This window comes from Anas platyrhynchos, chromosome 15 (assembly GCF_047663525.1).
Source record: "Anas platyrhynchos isolate ZD024472 breed Pekin duck chromosome 15, IASCAAS_PekinDuck_T2T, whole genome shotgun sequence".
In the NCBI taxonomy this organism is placed as follows: domain Eukaryota; kingdom Metazoa; phylum Chordata; class Aves; order Anseriformes; family Anatidae; genus Anas; species Anas platyrhynchos.
In genome coordinates, this window is record NC_092601.1 from 8,826,529 (window position 1) to 8,850,650 (window position 24,122).

At 59.3% G+C, this 24,122-nt stretch overlaps 2 protein-coding genes across 9 annotated transcripts; one reads left to right on the plus strand and one right to left on the minus strand.

The window, feature by feature from the left end:
- Positions 1–238: 238 nt before the first annotated feature.
- On the minus strand, positions 239–18,312 carry CDIP1 (cell death inducing p53 target 1). 3 transcript variants are annotated; one of them, XM_038187138.2, is made up of 6 exons: positions 18,173–18,312; positions 3,762–3,855; positions 3,277–3,375; positions 2,600–2,743; positions 2,053–2,314; positions 239–1,636 (listed from the first exon to the last, which is right to left on the minus strand). In XM_038187138.2, the coding sequence occupies exons 3-6, from the start codon at positions 3,359–3,361 to the stop codon at positions 1,525–1,527; spliced, it is 603 nt and encodes a 200-aa protein (XP_038043066.1). In that variant the 5' UTR covers positions 3,362–3,375; positions 3,762–3,855; positions 18,173–18,312; the 3' UTR covers positions 239–1,524. The 3 variants fall into 3 exon arrangements, with proteins under 3 accessions (XP_038043066.1, XP_038043062.1, XP_038043064.1); XM_038187134.2 differs by having other exon boundaries at positions 2,053–2,317; XM_038187136.2 differs by lacking the exon at positions 18,173–18,312 and adding an exon at positions 8,407–9,524 and having other exon boundaries at positions 2,053–2,317.
- Positions 18,313–18,414: 102 nt separating this feature from the next.
- C15H16orf96 (chromosome 15 C16orf96 homolog) lies at positions 18,415–23,789 on the plus strand. Of its 6 annotated transcripts, none has more exons than XM_027469070.3 (15): positions 18,415–18,870; positions 19,980–20,084; positions 20,348–20,428; positions 20,632–20,712; positions 20,824–20,962; positions 21,305–21,390; positions 21,556–21,666; positions 21,876–22,037; positions 22,289–22,377; positions 22,609–22,671; positions 22,766–22,861; positions 22,939–23,062; positions 23,146–23,245; positions 23,365–23,445; positions 23,578–23,789. In XM_027469070.3, the coding sequence occupies exons 1-15, from the start codon at positions 18,415–18,417 to the stop codon at positions 23,655–23,657; spliced, it is 1,854 nt and encodes a 617-aa protein (XP_027324871.3). In that variant the 3' UTR covers positions 23,658–23,789. The 6 variants fall into 6 exon arrangements, with proteins under 6 accessions (XP_027324871.3, XP_071879810.1, XP_027324872.3 ...); XM_072023709.1 differs by having other exon boundaries at positions 22,295–22,377; XM_027469071.3 differs by having other exon boundaries at positions 21,308–21,390.
- Positions 23,790–24,122: the final 333 nt, after the last annotated feature.

The following is a 24,122-nucleotide window of genomic DNA, read 5'->3' on the forward strand; positions in this document are numbered from 1 at the left end:
TGCTGGTGCTGCTCTGCCTTCCTCCAGCACTGCCCCTGTTGCTGCCTTCCTTGGTGGCCGTGTGGACAGGAGTGGGGTGCCTGGGCTGCAGCATGGGGATGTCACCTCCCTCCCCCTAACACCGTGGGCTGGGGGGATGCTGCCCCTCCCACACACGCTTACACAATCCCTTCTCAGCTTCCTTGGGGCAGATCTGTGCATTTGGGAGCAGGGGGAAAAGAAAAGCCGAATGCTGATCTCAGGGTCTGATGTTTATTTACATACAAACACTGGGACAAGTGCCACAGTTCCACCTCTGAGCAAACAGCAGCTGCCTGCAAAGGCCGGGCTGTGTTTGCAGACCTTACTGAGGAGCCTTCCCTGCCCCCCTGCTTAGCTGGGGGGGCTTCGTGCTCCAGCTGCAGGAGCTGTGGGAAGGGGTGCGAGGTGTGGCCATAGAGGGACTGAAAATGCCTCCCAGGGCCTCTTGCCCCTGTCTGTCACAGTGCTGCTGGCAGCTGGTGTTGCTGCCTGCTTGCCCCCATCCTTCTGCCCTGTATGAAGTGAGCTAAAAGTAACCCCCCACACCCACATGCAAGGAGGAACGCCACGGGGCTGCCCCCCAGACCCTGCTGGGCTCGGGGTGGGGATGTGGGTCTGCTCCAGAGCTGGGAGCCGGGTAACAAGCTCCCCTACTCTACGGTGCTGGGGGCAGGTAGCAACATGCTGGATGCACTTCTAAGGGCTTGCCAGGTGGGCGAGGAGCAGCCGGGGGCTTTCCTTCCCCAAAGCATCCCCAGCAGGGCTGGCAGGAGGCGCATGCAGCTGGTGCCCTGGCAGGACAGGTGGGCTGATAAGGGGTGCAGTGCCGCAGCCCCAAGGCAAGGCAGCCACCCTGGCCCCACACACACACACACCTTGAAGGCAGCTCTGCGTGTTCCTGGGGATGTGCTGCCTGTGGGCTGCACCCTGACCTGGCTGGAGAGGGCCTGGAGCCACGTCAGAACCTCACACTGACCCCTCTGTCTCCTCAACACTGAGCCTCCACCAGGCCCGTTCCTAAAAGGGCTGCAGCTGAGCCAGGTGACTGCATCCTCCCGTGTTCTCCGTTGGCTGCCCTCCAGGTTAGTGCCTGCCCCTGCTTGCAGCAGCTCCTGCTCAGGGCACCATGTCTGAGGGGTGGGTGCCTCCATCAGCTGCTGTGTCCCCAGCTTGCTCCAGTATTGCCCTGGAGCACACGGGGTGCAGAACCCCGTCCCGCTCCTGCGTGCTGCCAGGCAGCTGCTGGAGAGAGCCCCCATGCACAGCAGCTGGGGCCTCAACCCCCTCGTCCCCTGTGCAGCCACACCAGCGTCCCCAATCCACCATTCACATCAGGACCGGAGCTCGGGGAAGGTGTGCCCAGCTCGGGGCAGGAGGGAGGCAGGGAGATGCACATACACACCACCAGCGGGTTAAGCGAAGGAGTGTTGCACACGCGTAGACTAGGACGGCAGTGGGAGAGGGGCCGGTGGCATTCCAGTGGCTCGGGCTCCTGGGGCGCTGTTAGCACATGCGCTTGTACGTGTAGATGTAGGCCTTGCAGTTGGGACACGTGTGGGTCACGTCCTTGAAGTCGTCGAACAGGCAGGGGATGAGGCAGCAGCAGAGATCACACCTGCGGCACAGGGAGATGCAGAGCTGTGAGCTCACCGTGGGCACAGCTACAGGCGCAGAGGGACAGCAGGAAGGGCCCAGGGGGCAGGGGGGTGGCTCTGGGGCCAGGAATCTGCACCAGCAGGGTGAGTACCTGCTGCAAGGCAACACCACAGCTCTGCGGTTCTGGGCACAGGCGCCTCCTCCACAGCAGAGCTTTGGAAATCCTCCCCCGGCAGGAGCTGAGGGCTCCAGGCACTGCCACCCCCAAGAACCCCCATGCGGCCCCAGCAAAGATTCAGTGCCGAGGCCCCCGCTGTGTCCACCAGCACGGCCAAAGCCGCTGGCATCGAGGCCACCAGGACTGGGTCAGAGCGAACCCCATCACCACGTGGCTGCTGGTGGCGGGGAGGCCCCAGCTCCGCCCGCAGCACCTACCCCACGAAGCAGCAGAAGAAGCCAAGCAGGAAGCTCATGAGCCCGATCTCATAGGAGATTTTGGTGGTGATGGCTTGCTGGCAGTGGGGACACACCGTCTGCACCGGGGCGCCCTGGAAGATCTCTCCCTGCAGCACGGTCACCGTGGTGGCAGCCCCCGAGGGGACGAGCACTGTTGCCGTGTGGCCACCGGGTGACGGATAGTGGCCCGGAGCAGGGTAGTAGCCCATGGGAGGGTGAGGGCCTGGCGGTGGGTAGTAACCTGCTGGGAAGGAGAAACGGGCACAGATAACGGGCTGCGGGGGGCAGACGAAGCCACGTCCCCAGGGCATGGTGCCCTGCTGCTGCAGCACACCTTTGGTTTTGGGTTTGGGGGCTGCCCTGCTCCAGGGTGGGCGCCGTGCCCCCCAGCCTGCCCTAAGTAGCCTGCTGCACGGCCCTAAAGGCAGCCCCAGCGCCCCATCACGGCCTCCCCTCCTTGAGACACCCCCAGGACCCCCACCCAGGACCCCCACCCGTCACCACCGCAGCTCCTCGTGGCACTCACCAGGCGGCACGTAGGGCCCGGAGCCGTCAGTGGGCATGTGGGGGGGCACGAAGCCCGGCTGCGGAGGCTCATAGGGAGGGGGCCCAAATTCAGGAGGGGGGACGGGAACCCCCTGGGGCTGTCCCACGGCTGGGGAGACGCCATCTGGAAGGAAACACAGAGTCACAGGAGGCAGCAGAGGGGAAGGGGGAGGTGGGGGCTTGGCTGGGTGGCCTCTGCTTGGATGGGGGCTATGGAATGGGAAGGGGGGGCTGCAGGGAAGAGGTGAGGGGGACAGAGCAAATGGGGAGGGGCTGGGACATGGGGAAGGAACTGGGCCTCTGTGCCCCGTGGACAATTCCCCCAGCACACAGCAGGAGGCCTGTGGGGCTGTGCTGAGCGAGGCCAGAGCCTCATCCCCTGGGCCACAAGCAGCCCCAATCCCCCCCACTGCAGTGAGCAAGCAGCGCAGGGGGTGCTTTCTGCTCTCGTCATTGCTCCCGGGACCTCCTGCCCTGGGCGATGCGGTGACACAGAGCAGGGCATCGTGCCAGCCACCCCAGTGCCTGCACGTCCAGGGCAGTGCAGAGAGAAGCAGCCACGGCCCAGCTCTTCCCGGGGAAGCCACACTCCCCCTGCTCCTGCCCTCCCAGCAGAGACCCCCCCCGGCACCCCGCAGCAGCTGGGACCCCCAGTACCTGTGGCAGGGGGCGGGCCGTGCTTCTCCTCTATCAGCGGTGCCGAGGGGCCGCCCGGGTAGGGTGGCGGGGGGTCGTTGGACATGGCTCGGGGCTGCCCTGCAAGGAAAGGTGCCGTGAGCTGAGATCCCTGATGCCCACGGTGCCGGCTGGGAGGAGGTGGCTGCTGACCCAAGGCTGGGGCTGGTACCACTGCGGCATCGGCCTCAGCCCCACCGAGGGGAAACACAGAGCCACAAAGCCTTGGTGTGAGGCTGGGCAGGCCGTGCTGGAAGCTGCCCTGCCCGGTGCTCCAGGACCACAGGCAGGGAGGAGCTGCCCACAGCTTCCAAAGCCCCCGGCAGAGCCCTGTGCAAAGCTGCAGCCCCATGGGGACAGCAGCACCCCCTGAGCCTGAAGCACAAACTGGGGCAGAGGAGCAGAGCCACAGAGAGCACCTCTAAATATCACCATGGCGTGGGATAATCGATGGCTGTCAGGCTTACCTGGCCTCTTCCTTGCTGCAAGGAGCTCAGAGGTCTTGATGGAGAAGACAACTTCTCAGCAGCGTGCTTCAGAAGCTGCCTTACCCTCCCAAACCTGCGTGAAAGGAGACAGGGAGCAAGTGACATTAAGGAGCCACCGTGACAGCGCAGCCTTGCCCGCCGTGCCCCCGCTCCCCCTGCCCAGATGTGGGCGAGGGGCTCTGGTCAGGAACCGCCTCGTTGTGCTCCCCCTGGCTCAGCCCGTGACAAAGCCACTGCTGCAGGAGCTGAGACGCACCCTGGGGTATTTCTCACCCCAAAGACCCTGCGGTGCCCGGGGGGGCTGCAGCACCTTGCAGTGGTTCCCCCAACAGCCACCTTGCAGCCTCGCCGGCTCCTTCCCGCACAGCTGGAAGGCGAAGCAAGCACTGAAGCAGGGGCTGCAGCCCCAAAGGCCCCTCTGGGAAGGCAGAGCCCCCCACCAGGGGGCTGGGCATTGCAGGGTTATGCAGCCATGGTCCCCCAGGCCACGGTTCTGGTGCTGCCATCGCGCCTTCAGCCGCGTCCCTGCCGAGGGGGGGCTGCCAGGGAAGGGCTCCGGCAGCTCCGGCACTCCAAGGAAGCGCGATGACATCAAGAGGCGCGATTTTCCTGTTTACTCTGGCTCGGTTCTGCCTGGTAGGATGTGACTAAATTGGGAAATACAAGTGCGAGGCTGCTCGCTCCGTGCTTGGGAAGGCTGCCACCAGGCACGGGGATGCAGTGACATTGCTGTCAGTGCCCGGGAGGCAGCGCAAGGAGCTCCCCTCGGCGAGCCAAATCCTCCCCCTGCCCGCGGCCAGCCAGGAGCCAACGTGACTGCGCCTGTCCCGTGTCCCTTGGGCTGCTGCTCTGATGGCCAGCTCAGCGTGCTGCAAGGACGGGGCTTTCTCAGCAGCTCTCACTCCAGCAGCCCACAGCTGAGCAGGAAAAAACGCATCCAGGCGACAACCAGGCTGTGGAAAGCTCCCACGGACCTCAGGGCGAGGGTGCTGAGCTGGGCAGCAGCCACCGGGGTCCCTCAAACGCCAGCGCTGATCCTGCACGCTGGGAAACTGCTCAGCTCCATGGCACCAAGCAGGCTCCTGCCCCAAGGCAGCCCTGTCTCACACTGCAGGTCACAAGCCTATGGAGGAGCCCCGTCAGCACCGTGACCCATGGAGAAGCGCGCTGAGACACCCCGGAGCTGAGCAAAGCCCAGGAGAGCCATCGGGTCGCCCCTGGATGTCAGTATGCACTCCCCAGTGTTTTTAAGATGCAGACACAGAGCCCAAGCACAATACTGGGGCAGCTGGGTGGGTCAGCCTGCTGCATTTCCTCTTGGTTTTCTTCCTTAAAAGCCAGAGGACGGAGACACAGCCCGTGTCATGCTTTCAGCACAGCCGCTGCAGCACACAGCAGTCCCAGGCTGAGGAAAGCACCTGAGCCCACTGCACAGCGTGCTGCAGAGCCCTCCTTCTCCTTCAGTGACCTACAAAGCCACAAACTGGGCCGTGCTCCTTTTAGCTTCACTGGGGATGTAAAGAAAAAGAGAGCTAACTCTTCCAAAAGCAGCCAACTAAGCCACCCTGTGTGCCAGGAGCTGCCTGTCCCCATGCCTGACAGGGATCCTAGAAGCACCCAGCCCATTTGGGGTGTCCCCAAGTTCCTCGGCCTCGCAGGCCAGCTGTGCACCAGAGCTTCTCTCATTACTGCTCAGATGCTGGCAGGCCAGCTGAGCTCCCAGCAGGAGAGCAGTGGAGACATGGAGCCCCGGAGGACAGGAGCTGCACCCAAAGCAGGAACCACCCCAGAACTGCGAGGCTGACTGCTGAGTCCTAGAGGACTCAACAATAAGCCTCCAGCAGGGGTCTGGCCGAACGAAGCCGTCCCTCCCCAGTGCCCTGCCACGGCTCCGGGCTGCAGATAACGGCGAGGGCGATGGGCAGGAGCTCGCAGAGCCCCACGGGCACTGGGAGGAAGGAAGGACGTGCATGGGCTGCGGGGCTGTTGTGCTCGTAGTTAGCCGGCTCCGTCACTCGTAATGCAATATTCTGCTTATTAAAAGAGCTCCGTAAAGAGCAGGGCATTGGCTGCGTGCCCTTCCCTGGAGGAAAGGAAAGCCTGCTCCTTTTAAGCTTCTCAGAAGCCGTTTCTCCTGTGCTTTCTTTTATCCTAATGTGAGAAGCACAAAACCTCCTGCAGCCCATTTCCACCAGCACCATGTGGGGCCGCAGGGCACGGGGGCTCCCCTCTGCGCCCGGTCTGCACTGAGAGCATCACTCGCAGCGCTGCCACAGCCCCTTGCCCCCTCCCAAAAGCAGCGGGGCCAGAACCAAGCGCACAGACCCTCCCTTTGTGTGCTGGGACGAGCATCACCGCACCTGCACGGCGCGCTGGGCCACGTTGGAGAAGGATTCCACGCTCCCTGACCTGTCCTGCCACGGCAGCCCTCGGGGTCTGAGTGCCTCTGCAGGAACAGATCAGAGTCCGAGCTGCTCGCGGTGGGGTGTCGGGGAGTGCTCAGGACCACAAAGCTGCCCCACTCCGACCACGCCGGTTTCCTGCAGCTGCAGCACCGGTGCCATCTGTGCCATGACAGCAGCCGCGACCAAATTAGCTCCTCTCACGTGGGAATAACCATTCCCCCACACGCCGCATCCACACTAGGGCTTATTGCAAGAACCGTATTCATAAACCAGCTGCACACCCAGGGGAAATAAAAATCCCAAATAATTTAGGCTGAGTTTACCAGGACTTAAGTTTAAGAGCTGATGGAATCAGGAATGTCTGGCGCAGGTCCTCTGGGAGCAAGGGCCCGTCTCACGATCCTAAGACTCAACAGGAGCTGGTTACCAGGAAAAGGACGGGGGTGGACGGAAGAGATTGTATTTCTGGCGAAAAAATGCAGGTCGGTTCTAAACTGGAAGAGCAGAGCACAGCTTCTGCTGGCTGCTCTGCTTTAACCTACCTAGAGAAGATCACCGTGCGATCACTGGAACACGGCTCCTGTTAAAGACAAGCAAAAGGCAGGAGTGGGCTTGAGGCACAAGCAGCCGAGCGGAGCCTGGATCAGGGGGCAGCGGGACCACTGGGTCAGCTGGATCAGCCCCCGTCCCTCCTTCCCTCTCTGGGGACACCACCAAAATGGCCAGCGCTGCGTTGGTCATGCTGCTCCTGCTGTTCCACTCCAACCCTGCTGCTCCGAGAGGTAGGAAAAAAAAAAACACTATCCATCAAAGCGGTGTGATGAAAACCTTACAGATTCTAGCCTGGGTTTATTTGTAGCCAGATTATGCCCATCTGTTCTTCAGCCTGAGCAGCTTCCCTTCGCTCCCTGCTCTCTGCGAGCAGCCATCATATCATGACTCAGACTTTGTTTTGCTGGGCTGAGCACACCGAGCACTCGCAGGGTTTTGCTGGGCTGTGTTTCCAGTGCTTGCCCATTGTCTCCCTCACGTCTCGAAGGGCCACTGCAGCGACCCAAAGCCGTGCTCAGCCGTGGCAGCGTGAGCACCTCCTCCCCGTGCTCACCAAACCAGGCTCTGGATTTCTAGCTGTCTGGTTTTCAGTCTGGTAACACCGTGCCCTGCCCAGGCAGCAGCTCTGTGTGCTTCAGGCTGCCTCCTCCCGGCCCGAATCACCAGGGGCCAGACAAAGCTGCGAGGGAAGCTGGTCCTCTGCCACGTTCAGGGATGCTGGCACTTCAAAAGCTGCCAGGGCACACTTACGGAGTTCTTCCTCCATAAGAAAACAATGTCCAATATTTTTAAGAGGAAACAACATGCTACATTTCAATGTGTAAGTAAGAGAAAAGGATGCAACCACTTCCAGCTTCACTGTAGACCAGACACAAACTTCAGCTGCCAGGCTTTGTAAATACATCTTCAAAAACAAAGTCAAGAGCTCTGGAAAAAAAATGGGCTCCCTCACCAATGCCAGCCTCTCCCCTTTTAAAAAAGGAACAGCATCGTGGCCAACACCACCTCATCTTCCTGGCCCCAGGGAAGCTAACCATGTGCCACAGGCTTTTTCCTGCTTTAGAAATGGGTCTGAAAGTCTTTTCAGAGTGATGCCAAGGCCCTGCTGAAATCAGATACTGCCAAAGACACACACAGACACAGCTGGGGTTCGGCTCGGCTTCCAGCACCTCCCTCAGGCAGGATCGCTGCCTCGGCTCAGCCTGGTTTGAAGGGGTTCTGCTGCTAGAACGCGTGGCCAAGAAAAGGTAAATACCTGCTGATTCAGGACTTAGAGGGGAGAAATACTGAGAACAGGGAGGAAGTTAAATCTGCTAGGGATGAGCACAAAGACAGGTCAGCTGTTAGCAGAATGCCACTCGATGGGGAGCCTGTTAGCCTTTAGAAGGGCTTTAGGGGCACGAGCAGAGGCTGCGGGGAGCACTGGCAGCTTGGAGGCGGGCAGAGCTGTGCCTGATGGCAGCGAGCACAACGACGTTTGTGAGCAGCACCCCCACAGCCAGCCCGGACCTCCTGCCACACGCTCACTGTCACCACTGTGCCACCGAGCGAGCCACGGGTGCTGCCCGTGCCACGCGCATGCCCGCACGCCTGCTCGCACAGCTCGCGGGGACGTGGCTCAAATCCCACCGCTCAGCACCACACACCCCGCAGCCGGCAGCGCTTACCTGGGGAGGAAGGACAGCAAAAATCCCCGCTGCGAAAGCAGTGCTGGGGCTTCCCTCTGCCAGCCTTTTACGCAGAGCAAGAAGAGATGTTTTCTGTGTCAGCCAGCCAAACTTCCCCCGCTGCCTTGCCTCTTCCCAGGCGTGTTTGCTGCCTCCAGCCTTTGTGTTTCTCCCCGGGGCAAGGAGGGAAGGGATAACAGCAGGCAGGAAGGGCACGCACTGGTGCTGGACCAAGCAGCACGTCCCCCCCGCTGCACCCCGCCGGTCACCCCAGCGGCACCTCAGGAGCTCAGCATCCTGGTCCTGGGCAAGCAGCAAGAGGGCGCATGCCTACAGCACAGGCGTGCACGGCGCCGACGGGAGCCCAGCGTAAGGACCAGGGGAAAGGTTTGCTCTTTTCCCGAGCGACTCAGCTGCGTGTCCCCGAGCACAAGCCGTGCGCCCTCAGCGTCCCTGCCAGGGAGAGGAAAGCCGCCGTGCAGAAACAGCCGGGCTGTTCTGTCCCACGCCTCTGCAGTCAGACTTCAGCTGCGGAAAACTGCTCCTTCCAGGAGGGTCAGGCTCTTCCTGCGGCGCAGAGATGGAGCTCAGCAGCAGTCCTTCAGAACTAGTGCTGCTGGAGGATATCGCGATTCGCCTCCGCGCTCCGGCCGTGTCAGACAGCTGGGGCTGCTGTGCAGCACGCCGGGCTCTGGAGGAGCATCCCCACCGCAATCATTTCACCTTGGGGCCTCGGACGTGCCGTTTGACCTCCTGCGTGCCACCATACCCCAGCAGGCAAACCAGCCACGAGCAGGATCCTCGCTGGAAGCCAGGAGCTGTGGCCGAAGCGAGCTTTCTCAGGGTATTACAACCAAAGCACCATCAGATAACCTCCCTGATGCAGTCCAGGCACAGCTGTTCTTGGCCAGAAATTCAGATTACAGCTTCGTGCAGCTCCTCTATCTGGATTTCAGCAAAAGCAGAGACAAAATCCTCCTGCTTAAGACAAGGATGGTTTATCTGCAGCACCCCCAAAGGGTTACACGCGGGAGGAGGGCTTGCAAGGACCTGCTGCCGCCTCTGGGATTCTCTCCAGTGCTGTTCGCCTCCAGATGGGCTGACCAAGCGCTTGTCGGCTGCAGAAACAGCATTGCCAGGACCTGGTCAACCCGAGCATTTAAAGAAAAACTATCCAAAATGAAAAGAACAAAGTGGGGCAGCTGCTGCAGGTTCCTGAGCTGCAGCAAGCGTCACACTTCTGCAGAGCTCACCGCGCTGGCAGCGGCATGTGACAAGAGCCAAGAGGGGCTGCAGGGGAGCTATCGGCACGGAAGGGCTGGGAAGTGAACACCTCCCTCTCGAGGGGTGCTCCGTGTCAGGCATTTCCAGCTCCTGACCGGCTCTCCAGAGAGGACGGACTGCAACAGACCAGCTGTTCGTATGGGTGAAAAGATGTGAAATAAAGGAAATGTGAAGGGCAAACCTGTGTTCCTCTGCACCTTAGCCATCTGCTCCTGAAAGACTCAGAGAAAATGGGGTGCCTCACACCAGATCTCTGGAGAACCAGAGCCTTTCCGTGGGACTATTGCTGAAGGTGACAAACAGCCCAAACACACGCTTGGTAACACCCATGAGAAAGCACCCAGTGAGATCACTGGCTGTCATCCAGCACCCAGGACATCTACCTGATCTTTACCCCGAGTGGAAAAACACCACGTTACCTCTTCCATTTGTTATCTGCTCTACGTTAATAACACAACCTGCAATGACCTAGAGCAAACAAAACAAGATTACTCCAATACTACAGTGTTTTAACACAGCCCCAAGCTTAGCTGTGCCACGACGTTAGCTGGTTTTTGCTTAAACCACTCAAGCAGCTTAAAGGCAAGTACAAATCCCAGAGACGAGGGGGCAGGAGCCCTATAGCTCCTTGCGTTACCAACAACCACAGCTCTGTATCTTGTCCCTGACGGCAGCCTGTAACAAATGCTTAAAAACGAGTTAGGAAGCAAGCACAGCACGAGCCCCCTGCCCTCCTCCTGCTCCCAGAGCATCAGACAGCCTGGGGCTTCCCCAGGGACCACCCTGAGCTCCTCACAGCCCACTGGTTTGCTGAGCTTGGCCATGTACAGCAGCAGCAAGCTCTGCTCTTCAGTTACCTCCACGAAAAAGAAGTGTTAGAGTCACGAGGAGTTGTTATAGCCTGCTGCCTGCCTCCCAGCTCTCTCACAGAGAAGATGAATACAGGGTGATTGCCCACTGCTTCTCACAGGACAGCCCAGCTTTCTATAGCTCCCTTTCCCAGCACTGTATTAAAAATATTTGATTCCTTTATCCACGCTATTTGTTCATTACTCCCTCACTCTATAGAATTTTTTGAGAGAAAGTCAAATAACACAGCTACATCATTGCTGAATTGAGCTGATTAGATGTGTGACTTCCATCAAATAACACACTGAGCTCCAAGGGAGGAGGAAATTAAAGTCGTACAGGATCAGCACTTTTGTGGAGATGTAGCCGCATTTCAGCTTCAGAATTAATCAGTGCCCAAGAGCCTATTCAGAATTCCCTTGCAGATTTTGCAGCACAATGAAATAATTTCGAATACATCGATGGTGATTCCAGATCCACTTTCCTTCCAAGAGATGTACAAAATACGTGTCCAAGGACTGATGTTTTCTTAGCCAAGGCACAGCACCAGCTTGCTATAGGGCCGACTCCAGCCTCCAAAAACATTTGTGCAAATGCTCTCCCCACAAATACCCCTCTCTTGGCACCAGAGAAGCTGCTGACATCCCAGTTTAGCAGGTACAGTGTCACCTTGTGTTTTTTTCTGAGGGCTCGTGAGAAACGCTCTGTGTCATTCCACTTTACTTAAGACCACGACAAATAAGCGTGGTTTGGGGTTCACCCCAGCTGCAACGTACGCCACGAACTCTCTTCTGAGCCCTGCCACCAAGAAGGACCACAAGCACAGCTCCTGGGGTCCCGTCTCTGCTTCCAGCCCACGCTGAGTATCCATGCCTTTGGTTTCAGTTTGCAGCACCAAGTTTTTGCCAGCTCCTTCATAACCCCTCACCCCAACCTCTGCTCTCTGCCGAACCACAGCACGCAGCGAGTTGCTGCACATCGGTGCCTCCGGTCGTGCCAGCAGCTGCTCCCCGTGCCCCTGCTCGCTGCTGCTGCCTGCTGCAGGGCAGCCCCAGCAGGGCAGATGGCGAGGGCACGCGGAGCCCCATCGTGAGCCCGCCTTGCTTAAATGTAAGCAGATCCAAGAGGAACATTGACCAAGACACAAATCAGCCAGCCACACTCAGCAAGATCTGCACGGAGCGCAGGGCTGCATTCCCTTGGAAAACAAGGGTGAGGGAGAGAGTCGGCGTCCTCATGCCTCTCCAGGACACGGCTCCAGGCACCAGAACGCGTGGGACAAGAGCCACACCAGCTCCAGAAGAGCAGACATGGAAAGCAAAGACCTTGTGCTGAAAATCCAGGTATTTCGACTGATTTCCAAGGCATCTCCACTCCTCAGCAGCACACTTCCTCAAGTCCCTGTTCTAAGCGTTTCTAAACCCTTTCTCGGCCTCTCTGTCAAGTCACTACCGCAAGGCTTCACTTTTAGACTTGGAGTGTTGCTGATCAGAGGGCTTCAAACCCTCTCAGGAGCAAAATAGTCCCAAGGCGGGGTCACTGCTCTCACGGCAGGAGATGAGATGGGTGGAAATTCAAGTGCATGACGCTAAGATGCCCACAGGATAAACATTTATTTATTTATTTATTTATAAATAAATAAATAAATAACAATTCAGTGGGCTGCTTTGCACTCAGAACTGACTAGAAATCCGATCTCAAGGTACCAGCAGTGCCCCAGACACAGCTTTCACACCTACCATTTGAGTCACTTGCACGAGTGGAATTTACAGCTGCAGCGAGGGGGGCTGCCTCCATCCCAGCTACTAATTATTCTCAGGAAGGCTAATTTAATCTGGCAGCGAATGTTCTCAAAGCCTCCTTGCACAGAAACGCTTTTATCTTGGTTGGCTTAACAACAATACAGCAGACCCAAAAACGTGGAGGGGTGCTGGAGGAGAACACTGCCCTTGTGTTTCCAGTTCTCCAGTATTTTGTCTAAGAAATTGATCTTGGTAACCACAGCCTGTGAGAAAACAGAGCGCCTCTGTTGTTTTTAAAAGCCAACTGTATTTTCTAGGCAAGATATACAACAGCTCTGGCTACTCCCCCTCGTGTATAACTGCCTGGACAGAGCAGTGCGAGCCAGCAAATATTGCTCAATATTAGGCACCGCGTTCGCTTCCAGACCAGCTGCGTAGCAAGAGCTGTGCCGCCCGGCCTGGGAGCACTGCCTGCCCTGGAAGGTGGCTTCCCACAGCCCACACTGCAGAGGAATAAACTTCAGATGAAAAACAAAATCCTCCGTGGCGAGCAGCTGTGTACCTGCCTCGTGAGGCATGCCAAAGGGAATCCCAGGGAACGCTCCAGGTTTGCAGCCTCTGCAATCCGTGGGGGCGGGCAGTAACTAATTAAGTCATCAGAAAGCTGCTTTTCTGTGATTTTAAATCCCAGTTCGTATTTTCCCTTTACTTCTCACCGTGTTACCTGTGCTGTATGGACACGGTGGTAAGAAGTGACCCTCACCTTCACCAGGCAGATCACTGGAGAGCCCAGCACAGCCCCCTGGAATTAGAGGGGATAAAAGAGGGGGGTTAAAGCATTACAGCAGGCAGAGCTGTACCAGGATAACTCTCCGTGCTCTCAGGAGTGTCACCATCACCCTGCCACTAGGGTAAAGCTAAAGGTGCTCAGCCTGGACCAGCCTGATTCTGCACTGCTTTGGTACAGGGGCAAGAACAAACCCCAGGTGGCATCCAGCAGTTTAGGACGATTCAGTAATTCGGGGACAAGGAAAAGATCAGAGGCAAGCAGGGCTTAAAGCCGGGCCAGAGGAGGCAAAATAAATAAATAAACAAAGTAACACAAACAACACTCCCCTTGTTGCTATCAGCCAGGAACCACTGTCCCAAGAATAGCCTATTCAGAAACCAGGAAACTCGGAGAGCAGCCGGGAAGGGCTGAGTCACGGCCATTTGAAAAAAAAAAAAAAACAACAAACCAAACCAAAAGGGAAGGAGAGAAAATACAGACAGCAGCCGGCCTGGGTCTTGGCACTGTGAATGAGTCAACCCTGCATCAATTAACGGGCAAGGCTGGCGGTGCCCTGCGACCAGCACCCTGCGACCATGGCACGAAGCAGACTTACAGGCAACTCCCAGCAGGGCACTGCCGCCCAGCTGAGGGCTTGCCCTCTTAGGCTCAGCGAAGCAGGGTGAGAAGCAGGAAGGTGCTGAGCCCTCCCTGCCGTGCCTGCTGCCCCAGGGTCCCGCACACAACCCACACCCACGTGCAGCTGCCCCTCGGCCCCCGCACCTTGTCCTGGTGAAAGGCTCAGGCACTTTGGACATCAGTCAGAGCTCCCTTTGGATTGGGAGTTTGCACGTGGTTTGCAGCTCGGACACCCAAACTTCTCCACAGCCGTGGAAGCTTGACACATTCCTTCCAAAAACACCTTTTCCAAAAAGTGCTAATAGGTAGCCAGCCTGTTCGGACAAGGCACGGAAGATTTTCTTTCTAAATGCAGAGAGCAGGTAGCAAAGAAGGCTTGGGGACACCCCTATGTTGGGAACATCTGGTTCCAGGCATGGGGACCATCATCTCAGCACAAACCCTTCCTTTTATAATCCTAAATTCTCTTAATCTATAAGAGAACTGGATATTATTCCATTAATCTATAAGAGAACTGGATATATTTTTTTGTAAATAAAACAGGTAAAGGAAACAACTGCTCCTAATACAAAGCTCCTTTGCGGATCACAATAGGTGACAGAGACATCAATCACTCAAATTGCGTGTAGGGCCCCAGCTCTCACCTTTGTTCTCTGACCAGAAGAGAGCTTTTTTGAGAGCTATGCAGTCCAATACACACAGCTCACAGCTGTTACTCACGAGTCCTAAGATGCTAATTACATTGCCATCTTTTGGAGCTCTTGCTTCTATTTGCTCACATGAATTTCAAGCCTGCTGGGAGAGCCCCGATGCGGTACAGCTGCTCTCCAGCAGGGCCTCGCTCAGGAGCTGTGCAGGTGAACCCGTTCCCCTCCCGGCTCCATCCTCCGCCCGGGGCTGTGACCAGCACAGGCCTGCTGTGCTCCCCAGGCTCCCCAGCAGCCTTTTTGCACTGGCACAAACACGCCACCACCTTTCAGACCACAGCCACAAGATGCCTCTGAGCGCACGACCCCAACGCTAAATCTTAACAGCAGCCAAGAGCTTCCGTCAGCGTCTTGTGCCAGCAGTAAAAAGCGTGCTCCCCCTGCCTCCGAGACTTTGTATTGTTGAGAAAATGGATTGTGGTTTCCTATGGCTTCTGTGCTAATTGTCCTCCCTCTGATCAGACAAGGAAATGCATCCTCTGCATAGCAGCCCCGCCTCTGACACTGCCTAGGAAAATTGTGTCGCTTCTCCCTAACTGCGAGGCCGATAGCAAGTGCTGGGAACAGCAGGAAAACAGCGATGTGAGCATCGCGTCCCAAGGCAGGAGCTGCAGGTCACGCGTTTTCTGAAGATAAAACAGAAACACATCTGTGTTTGCAAACTGGTGCCTTGTGCTGAAATCTTTAGCAGAGTAAATCTCCATTTCAGCCTAGAATGTCTTTGTAACAGCTGCACAATCAGGACCTGGAAGTAAAAAAACAACAACCAACCAACAAACAAACCCAAATCTCCCAAGATTTGCAGAACAACTGGAGTTCCCAATACAAACTCTCACTTTTACTGTACCGGGCAGAAGGGAAGAACACTGCGCAATTTGCAATGCTCCTTTTAGAGCACCGCTGACTGCTGCTGAGGGCCATGGGGCATATCAGCACCTACCTGGTGTTTCCCAGCTCCCAGTCCTTCTTGTTTCCAGCAGCTCTGCACTCATCCGTCTGGGAGAACAGCTTCTCATCCCTGTGCTGTCTGACGTTTTACTCAGAAGTTACCATACCTGCCTAGAAGCTTGGAAGTACCCCCAGACCTGCTGTCTTCATGATTATTTTAATCTCCATATTACCCAAATACTATTTCCTCCCCAGTCTCAGCTGGCAGCCAGCAGTCTTACCCTTAGCTTAGTGCAAAGCTGAACACAGAAAAGCTGCCACAGCACTGACCGTACGTGCAGCACATGTACATGCCCACGTACACACCCATGGTAACACCCGTACCAGCAGAAGTAACACACGGTCCTGCTGTAGTCCCTACAAAAATTGCCATTTCAAAGAATTTTTAAAACTTCTCTTCTTGCAACCTAAGATATTATCTCCTGATTAAATCAAGTACAAGAAATTGCATGTAGAGCTTTACAACAGTACCACAGACAGATGCAGAGGACCCAACCTCATTCTTCTCTTTACCTATAAGCAAAAAAAAATGATCTTGGATCCGAGCAGCTACTAGAAGAACCACTCATACTGGAAGATTTCTGCATCAACCACGTCCTTTATATGCAAGTGTTTATCTCCTAAATTCTAATTTGAAGGAGGAAAAAAGATAAAGTTTTACACAACAAAGTTTCTTGGAGCCCTTCTCTCACCGTGTCAGTGAGCAATGCCGGCACTGGGAACACTTCTGCAGGTCACAACGCTGCTCCAGGGACCCAGAGCCCAACAAAACACAGTGTGGGTGCTGGGACAAGCTCTTGTCTGGCCCCTGGCTGAACGCCCTTTATCTGCAGGAGAGCATTAGCTGCTCTCCCAGCGAGCATCCACCGCTCATGTTTCATCTCAAAGGAAAGCAGTACCACACTTTGCATCACTGCGTGACTTCACATGCAGAAGAGCACGGCTGATCGGGAAGTGAGCTTCAAAACCATGCTCATAAACTGAAACAAGGCACTGCTGGAGACACCTTCCCTCCCGAGACAGGCTCCAGCCCCAACAGATGCCTGAGGAGCTGAGTTTCAGACAGACCCACGTAGAACCTGTTGAGGGAACACACCAAGAAACTCTGCACAGCCTTCTGCCTTCTTAGGAAGGGCTGAGGCTCAGGAAGAGAAGATCCCTCTCTGCTGACTGCCCCAGATACATCCGTAACAAGACCTTTTGGTACTCAGCATATGAACACACACCCCCAGCACCTCCCTGGCTGCAGCCCTGTGTGGACGCAGCCACCAGAGCCTCACCAGCAGCACGGGAAGGCTGAGCGTGCTCGCTCTGCTCGGCACCAGTCTGAGGGGAACACCTGGGGCAGCGGTTCCATCATCCCATCCATCATCCCATCCTTGTTACAGCCTCACCCCCCTCCTGCCCTCAGTCCATGCCACACAGACAGCCTCGCATGAGTTCCTTAAGTCCCCACAGCCCTCTACTGCCTACCTTCAATCAAACCCTCTGGAAAGCAGAGGGCCCAGCTGAAAAGAAAGCACTGTTTCAAGCATGTTGGTTGAAAGGAACAAATAGGAAGATAGCCTGCACGTTCACCAAGTGTTTCTTGGCATATTTTACATCCAAATAACTATATTTATAATTTAGAACATTGCTAGTTAAATTCACTGTGCCTGACGCCTGGAAGATGCCAGCCCCTGGCACACTCACCAGTTCTCCCCAGTGCAAGGAGACCGTCTCTGAACAACTGTTCCAGTCCTGCCACGGGCCAAGGGGCACCCACCTACACTCGCAGGCACTCGGAGAAGTTTCAGCTTGAGCACGACTCCTGCGGCTGATCTGGAGGATGCCGGCACGAGAGTGCTCATCCCACCCCGCCCCTTCCCACTCCCTGTGGCTGGGGAGCACCCCCCAGGTCCCCAGGCCCCCTCCCTGCCTTTAGCAGCGGTCGCAACCCCCCATGCACCCCATACAGCAACCCAACGCCACCTTAACAGCTCCCACAGCTTTGCCTGTCTGTTCCCTTCGGGAGGCAGAACCGAGATCTCACTGCTCTGCTGGGTAAAGCCTCCCGCTAGGTCCGTGCTGTCGCACAGCGTTACCCATCAGCTGGGAGGGCTCCCCTCCTTTCACAGCGCTCAGGCTGCCAACGCGCTGACAGATAATTCCATCCCCACCACCGTCATCGTCCTTCCTCTCCCTGCTTGCCAAGAGAACCGGGTTTGTTCGGTCTCTACCACGGGCCCTGATCACCAAGCGGGCAGCTCCAGCCCCGGCTCTCCCCTCCTGAGCAGGGCTGGCTGGAAACGCCTGCGTTGGTACCGCCGCCGGGCTCCCTCCTCTCCTGGGGAGCCGCCTGGGCACCATCCTAGCGGCCCCCTTGCAGCTGCTGGCAGCTCACAGCCCCACGAGCTGGCACGACCTCGGGCAGGGCGCTCGCCTTACAGCCGCAAGGCTCTCCCCCAGCACACGACCTCGCTTTGCCTACGATTAAATTTCACCCTTCGCAGCAGGCCGCTACACGCCGACCCTTCTGCCCCAGCCCTTCCCCACCCCGCTGAGCGCACCAAGATGAAGCTTTATAAGATCTCCCCGGCACCCTGATGCATTTTGGGGCCACCACAGCCCCCTCTCCCAGCCCCCGTGCCCGGCGCTGCACCAAGCAGCTGACCGCGTTTCTCCCCCATTCCCTTCCCGGGGGCAACCAGCGCCCAGCCCGGAGCCCCCCCGTGCCCCAGCCCGCAGCACCCCGCTGGGTTTGGGGTTGGGGGTGCGGGCTGCGGGCTCCCGGCCCCGCTCCCCCCCGCTCCGTGCCCCCGGTTCCCCGGGGCCGCCCCCGCACGTACCGAGCCCGGCTCCCGGCTCCCGGCTCCGGCGGCTCGGGGCCGGCACCTGGCGGGCTGCGGGGCGGGGCGGCGGCGGGGCGGGCCCGGCCGCGCTGTCAGGGCCCGGAGGAGGCCGGAGGAGCCTCGGCCTTGCGTAGCCGGGCAAGCCGGGCACGGTGCCGGGGGAGCCGGGCAGGGAGCGAGGCCTCCCCCCCGAGCCCGTGGCCCAGCCTCGGCCCAGCGGACCCCGGCCGTTTGGTGGGATGGGGCCGGGGCAGAACCCTGGGGTATCACCGGGTAACGGGGCTGTGACCTCAGCCCCGGGTGGGCAGCCCCGGGAGCCACAGGCAGCAATGAGCGTCTCGGTCACGCTGGCGGAGCTGGCGGACGTCGCCTTCCGCACGCCCAACGGCGGCAGCGTCAACGCCGGTGCCCTCCACCTCCTCCTGCGAGGCCTCCTGGAGCACCTGCGGCTGCAGGATGCCTCCACGCAGCTCTCGGAGGACGAGAGGGGGCTCCTGGAGCCCGGGGCTGGGGCTGGGGGCAGGCCCCGCGCCGTCGTCCTGCAGGCAGAGGGGCGGCCAGGCAGCCCCAGAGGGTCCCCGAGCACCACAGAGCCGCCGACCCCCAGGCAGGACACGGACAGGACAGGCACCGACGCGTGCCAAACAACACAGCTGACGAAGAGGATGGAGGCGATCGAGGAGGGCATGACGAAGGTCAGCAGCTGTCCTCAGGAGTGTGCCCATCTTCAGTGGGGTGCCAGGCTGCTGGCATGGCCCTGTGCCGGGCACCATCCTGCCCTACACGGTGTCCTGCCCTACACAGGGATGTGTCCGTGTGGTGCCTCGCCAATGCAGGGGCTTGTCCATGGGGATCTCTGCTGCCCTAAGACTGGAGAGCCTGGCAAAGTGTAGAGACATGTTTCTGGCTCAGCTGCTACCAGCTACGCTGTGGGAGTCTCATTAAGGAGCAGTATTTTAACACAGGCACTGGCCAAAGGTAGTTTTGGCCACATTACCCTTGTCTCCAAGGCTCTGGCAGCATGATTTGAGTCTGCTGGGTCCCATCTTGCCCTGACAAGAGTCCCCACAGTTGTACTTGGGGCCTGGGGTGTCCCAGTGCATGCTGAGTCTCCTGTCTCTGCCCTGTGACACAGAATGGCTGAACTGCAGATGACAGCAGTGCTGCCTCACGGGCAGCTCAGGATCCCATCCATAGGAGACGTGACCATGGCACAGGTTCAATTTATTTGGCTGTTAAAGTTCAGATCCCATGTTGGAAACACAGTATGTGGCATCAGAGCTGGCTTCATCGCTCAAGTTGCACGTGGCAGCACAAGGATGAGTTGTGAGAGCTTTGTGCCCTCCCTGCTTGGAGAAGGGCTGGTGTCCAGGCTGGACTGCGGACACCTCGGAGGCAGCACGGGGCCACCCTGCAGTAAACCCGACATTTCTTCATCTGTTGTGAGACCTGACAGCCCCAGGCTGGTCCCATCTCATATTTCATGAGCTCAGCTTTGAGCACGATCCAAGAGCAAAGGGAAAAGGTGGCAGCACTTTGCCAGGGCGAGGCAGCTGGAGCCAGGATATACGTTCCCCTTCACCCTCTTTCATCCGAGTTTAGGGGAGCTCCATGGGTACGGCTATGGGCCAGCCAGATGTGGTCGATGCTGCGGGGCTGTGGCCCCTCTGGGATGGAGCCCTGTGTCCCAGAGACACCTCCAGGCCCGGGGCTGTGCTGCGTGCTGCTCAGCCTCCCTGCTCACCACATCCCCCAAGCCTGCAGGGACCCAGCAGCACCAGCTGAACCCCTCCCTGTTCCTCAGGTCACGGACAAGCTCCAGGAGATGCTCACCACCAGCTGCTCTCTGAAAACCACCATCGAGGCCTTCCAGGAAGAGCTGCAGCTGCTGAAGGACAATTTCCAGAAGGTGCGTGTGCGGAGCTGGGCTGGTGCTGGAGGGCCCTCAGCAGAGGGGTTGTGACAGGGGTGAGATCTGGGTCTCGGGCTCCTTCCCACCCCAAGGAGGAACTGGGCGATGTGGGATCTGCCCAGGGGTTGTGGACAGACCTCACAGAGCCCCACCATGGCCTGGGCTGGGCGCTGCTGAGCCTTGCCTATCACTGCTGGTACTGCCCCCCACCATGCCCACTCCCTGCGGATACCGAGCCCTCCCATGTCCTTGTTTCTCAGGCTGGTCTGGAGGAGCTGCGAGAGCGGGTGGCACAGCAGGACAAGCACAGCAACCTCCTGCAGAACATCCTGGACCAAATGGTGAGTGGGGACAGCCCCGGCAGAGGGGCTGGGAGCGGGCGTCCACAGCACCGGTGCTCAGAGGCACTCAGTGCCCAGCCCCTGCAAACGCCCTGCAGGCTTGGGGACAGAGTGGCACTGGGGGTTGTGGCAGGGTTTGGTGTCACTGTCCCCAACCCAGGGCTCTCCTCCTGCAGCAGGGCTGATTTCTCTTCTGGTTACAGGCAGAGGTGCGTCGGGAGCTGGGCACCTTCCCCTGGCAGGCCAGTGTGCTGTGCTCGCTCTGCAGGGTGTCCACTGGCGAGGTTTGTGCACGCTCCCGCCTGCCAGGCTCTTTGCTGGGGGCTGTCCCTTTTGCTCTGGCACGGCACAGGGCTCTTCTCCTTCCCGAAAACCTCAGGGCTGTTCCATTTCAGCTTTCCAGCCGGGAGCCCAGCCCTGAGGCCCCCCAGGAGCCAGCACAGGAGGCACAGTGCAGGCTGAGCTGGCTGCCGGAGCGGCACGTGGCCGTGGAGACCTGCATCAGCTGCCACGAGAAGCAGCTCCAGCAGCGGGGTGAGCACTCACGGCCCCACCACGTCAGCTCGCTGTGCTGGGTTGTTCCACTGGGTCCTTGCCAGGATCAGTGCGTGCTGGTGCCACACTCAGCCATCCCGGCTGGGTCCCCAAGCTGCTGCAGCCTCCTTGTCCCTCTGCCTTGCTCCCAGACACACCGGCACGGATGCTGTGGACATGGCTCCTGCCCACGGGTGCCCTGGTGCAGGCCATACCTGGGGGCTGGCAGCAGGGCTGGGGCATCTCCCCAGCCATAAAGCCACCTGGGTTAGGGACAGCGCTGTGCTGCTGGCCTGCAGGAGCCAGTGCTGCCTGGAGCAAAGCTTTGGTGTCTGTTTTCAGCAGATTCGGGGACCCTGGAGGATGTGGCCATCCAACTGGAGAGGGTGCAAGGCGAAGTAAAGCACCTGCAGGACAAAGGAGAGAAGGTGCCAAGATGCCCAGACCTCAGGGTTGCTGCCCCGTGGCCTGGGGTCTGCATCCCATCACCCTGCTCACCAGGACTGCTCTGGTGTCATCTGCAAGCCTCCTTCACTGCCTCGTGTGGGTGCCTGCCGTGTGCCTCACCTGGGGCCACATTTTGTCCTCCCTAGGGGCCAGATTTTGGCAGGGAGGTGCTGAGCCAGGTGGGGCAGCTGCAGGAGCAATGCATGAGACTCCAAGAGGCTGCGGAGCGGCTGTGGGCTGACACCGAGGACACCCAGGTGAGCACAGTCCCAGGCTCAGCTGAGGAGGAGCCACTCGTGCCATGATTTGTGTCCGATCCGGGCACTAGGAGCACTAGGCAGGAACTAGGGCAAGGCAGATGAGGCGCTGCCAGAGCAGGGCATGAGCCTTGTGCCTTGGGGAACCCCAAAAGGGGAGCCCCGTGGGCAGGCAGGGCCGGGGGGCTGGCTGGCACTGTGCCCCTCAGAAAGCAGACGAGGCCGTGCTGGAGCCCAAAGCGAAGCAGGACGAGCTGCAATGTGCCATGGCCCAGCTGAGCGAGATGATGCAGGACCTGCTGCAGAGGATGTCCCTGCACGGCCAGGCCAGGCGGAAAGCCCTGGATCCCGTCAGCGAGGTGGATTCCAAGGTAGAGATGTCACCTGGAGGGTGGTGGTGATGGGGACACGCACCAGGGGACAGTTCCCCCGGTACTCTCTGCACCAGGAGGGTGAGCCCTGAGTCTGCCAATGCCAGGAGTCCCCGTGCCAGGCTGGGCACAACCCAGGGTGTCCCCAGCGTCCCTCGGGGGCAGCAGTGTCCCCTGAAAGGGGCCTGGTGTCCCACTGGGCCCCTCTGCCCTCCCTGCACGGGTTCTGTGCAGTGCTGGCTCCCCTGCAGGTGCAGTGGGAGCAGGTTTGGAGGCTCAGCAAGCAGTGCCACTGCCAGGGGCCTTGCTTCGATACCAGCGGTCCCACCGGCCTCAAGAGGTGAGGGCTGTCGGGTCCCATCCTGTCACATCCCCTTCTATCCTATTCCACCCTGTCCCATCCCATCTCCCTCCACCCCGTCCTTTCTGCCCCCAATCTGTGCTGTCCCTGCCCCTCCTGCCCTGTCCATCCCATCCTGATCCTCGTTGTCCCACGGGGTTCTGGCCACCCGGGGGACCTTGCGGGGTGGCTGCGTGCTGTCAGGGCACTCAGCAGCCCCCCGCGTTGCAGGCACCACTTCCACCCAGTGAAGTGCATCTCCTGCGACAGACCCCTGGCCATGGCCCCGAGGCCGTGAGTACCGTGCAGTCCCCCTGTGGGACCCCCCCTCGCGCCGCACCCTCACTGGAGACCGCTGCCCACCTCTGCCTTCCCTCCTCGTCCCCAGGCACTTGGTGACAGTGCGCAAGGCCAGCCTGCACCTCCAGCCTCGTCCTGCCAGCGCCGGAGGCACCAACCGCGGGGCACAGCAGCTGCCAGGGAGGTGAGGGCTGCGAGGTGACACGCGGTGGGGGTCCCTCGCCCTGGGCAGGAGCACTAAGGGCAGTGCTCCCTTCCCAGGGACAGCGAGGGGAGCAACCAGGCCAGCCGGGGCCCCGTGACCCCCCCCAGGCCACTGTCTGCCTCCAGCTCCCTTGCCACCGTCTGTCCCTTCGGAGCCCCCGCGGATTTCAGCTGCCAGCAGGTGAGCCCCCAGCCCCATGTGCCCCAAACCGGCCAAGCCCAGCCTCAGGCACCTCTGATGGCATCAGCTGCTCCTCCCTCTAGGGCCAAGTGGATATTTTGGGCATCGACGGGGTCATCTACAAGGGCAGGCTGAGCTCGCAGGCTGCCAACGGGAACATGGCCCCGGGCAGGGACCTCCCAGGTAGGGGAGCAGTGCAGGGGCACCACGTTAGCTCTGTCCTGAGCCAGCACATCCCAACGGGGGTGCCTCAGATCCCTCAAATCCGCCCTGAAACGGTGTCCCTGCTTCTCGCCCTGAAGGCACGAAGTCCCCCCAGCCCCCTGCGGAGAAAACACGGCGCACCCCCAAGTACGGCAGCCACTACGTGTCCCCATACTCATGTGAGTGCCTGTCCCGGGCGTCCTGCTCACTGCCAGCCCCACCACCTGGGCTCACCTCGCTCCCTGTGCTCCCCGGGTGCCACCCGGGGGTGTCGTGCCCCATGCGAGGCCGGTTGTCTCCTTGCCTTGCAGGTGCTGCCATGCGGACCAGAGCTGTCTCCTCGGGGGGCCGGTGGCAGGCCGCTGCAGGTGGCAGGACGGCGGGTGTCTGAGGTGCCCGGGGGGGCTGTAGGAAAGGGGCAGGAGCCTCGGGGGATCAGGGGGGTGGGAGCCGTGCTGCCCCGGCTTCTCCTTCCCCCTACAGCTGCGTAACACCAGAGGCCATAAAGATTTGCTCTGCTGCCTGCCCTGTGTGGTCCTTGGGCTCGCTGGGGCACACGGGGGGCGTCCTGGGGGAGTCAGCGACCAGAGCCTGACCCTCCCCAAATCCCTGTGGGGGTGTGCAGCCTGGCCACGGCACCAGGGCACAACCACAGCAGTGCCGGGGCTCTTGGTGAGGCTCAGGAGGGAACATCCAGCTCCAGCCCTCGTTGTCCATCCTTTGCTGCCTCCCCTCCAAGGGCAGAGGCAGCCCAGGTGAAACCACCGCTTGTAGGAGCTACTTTAGCAACACAAAGATTGAAATGAATTACTGACCGGTGAGCACAGGGATGCAGGGGCACGGGGAGGAGGCTCAG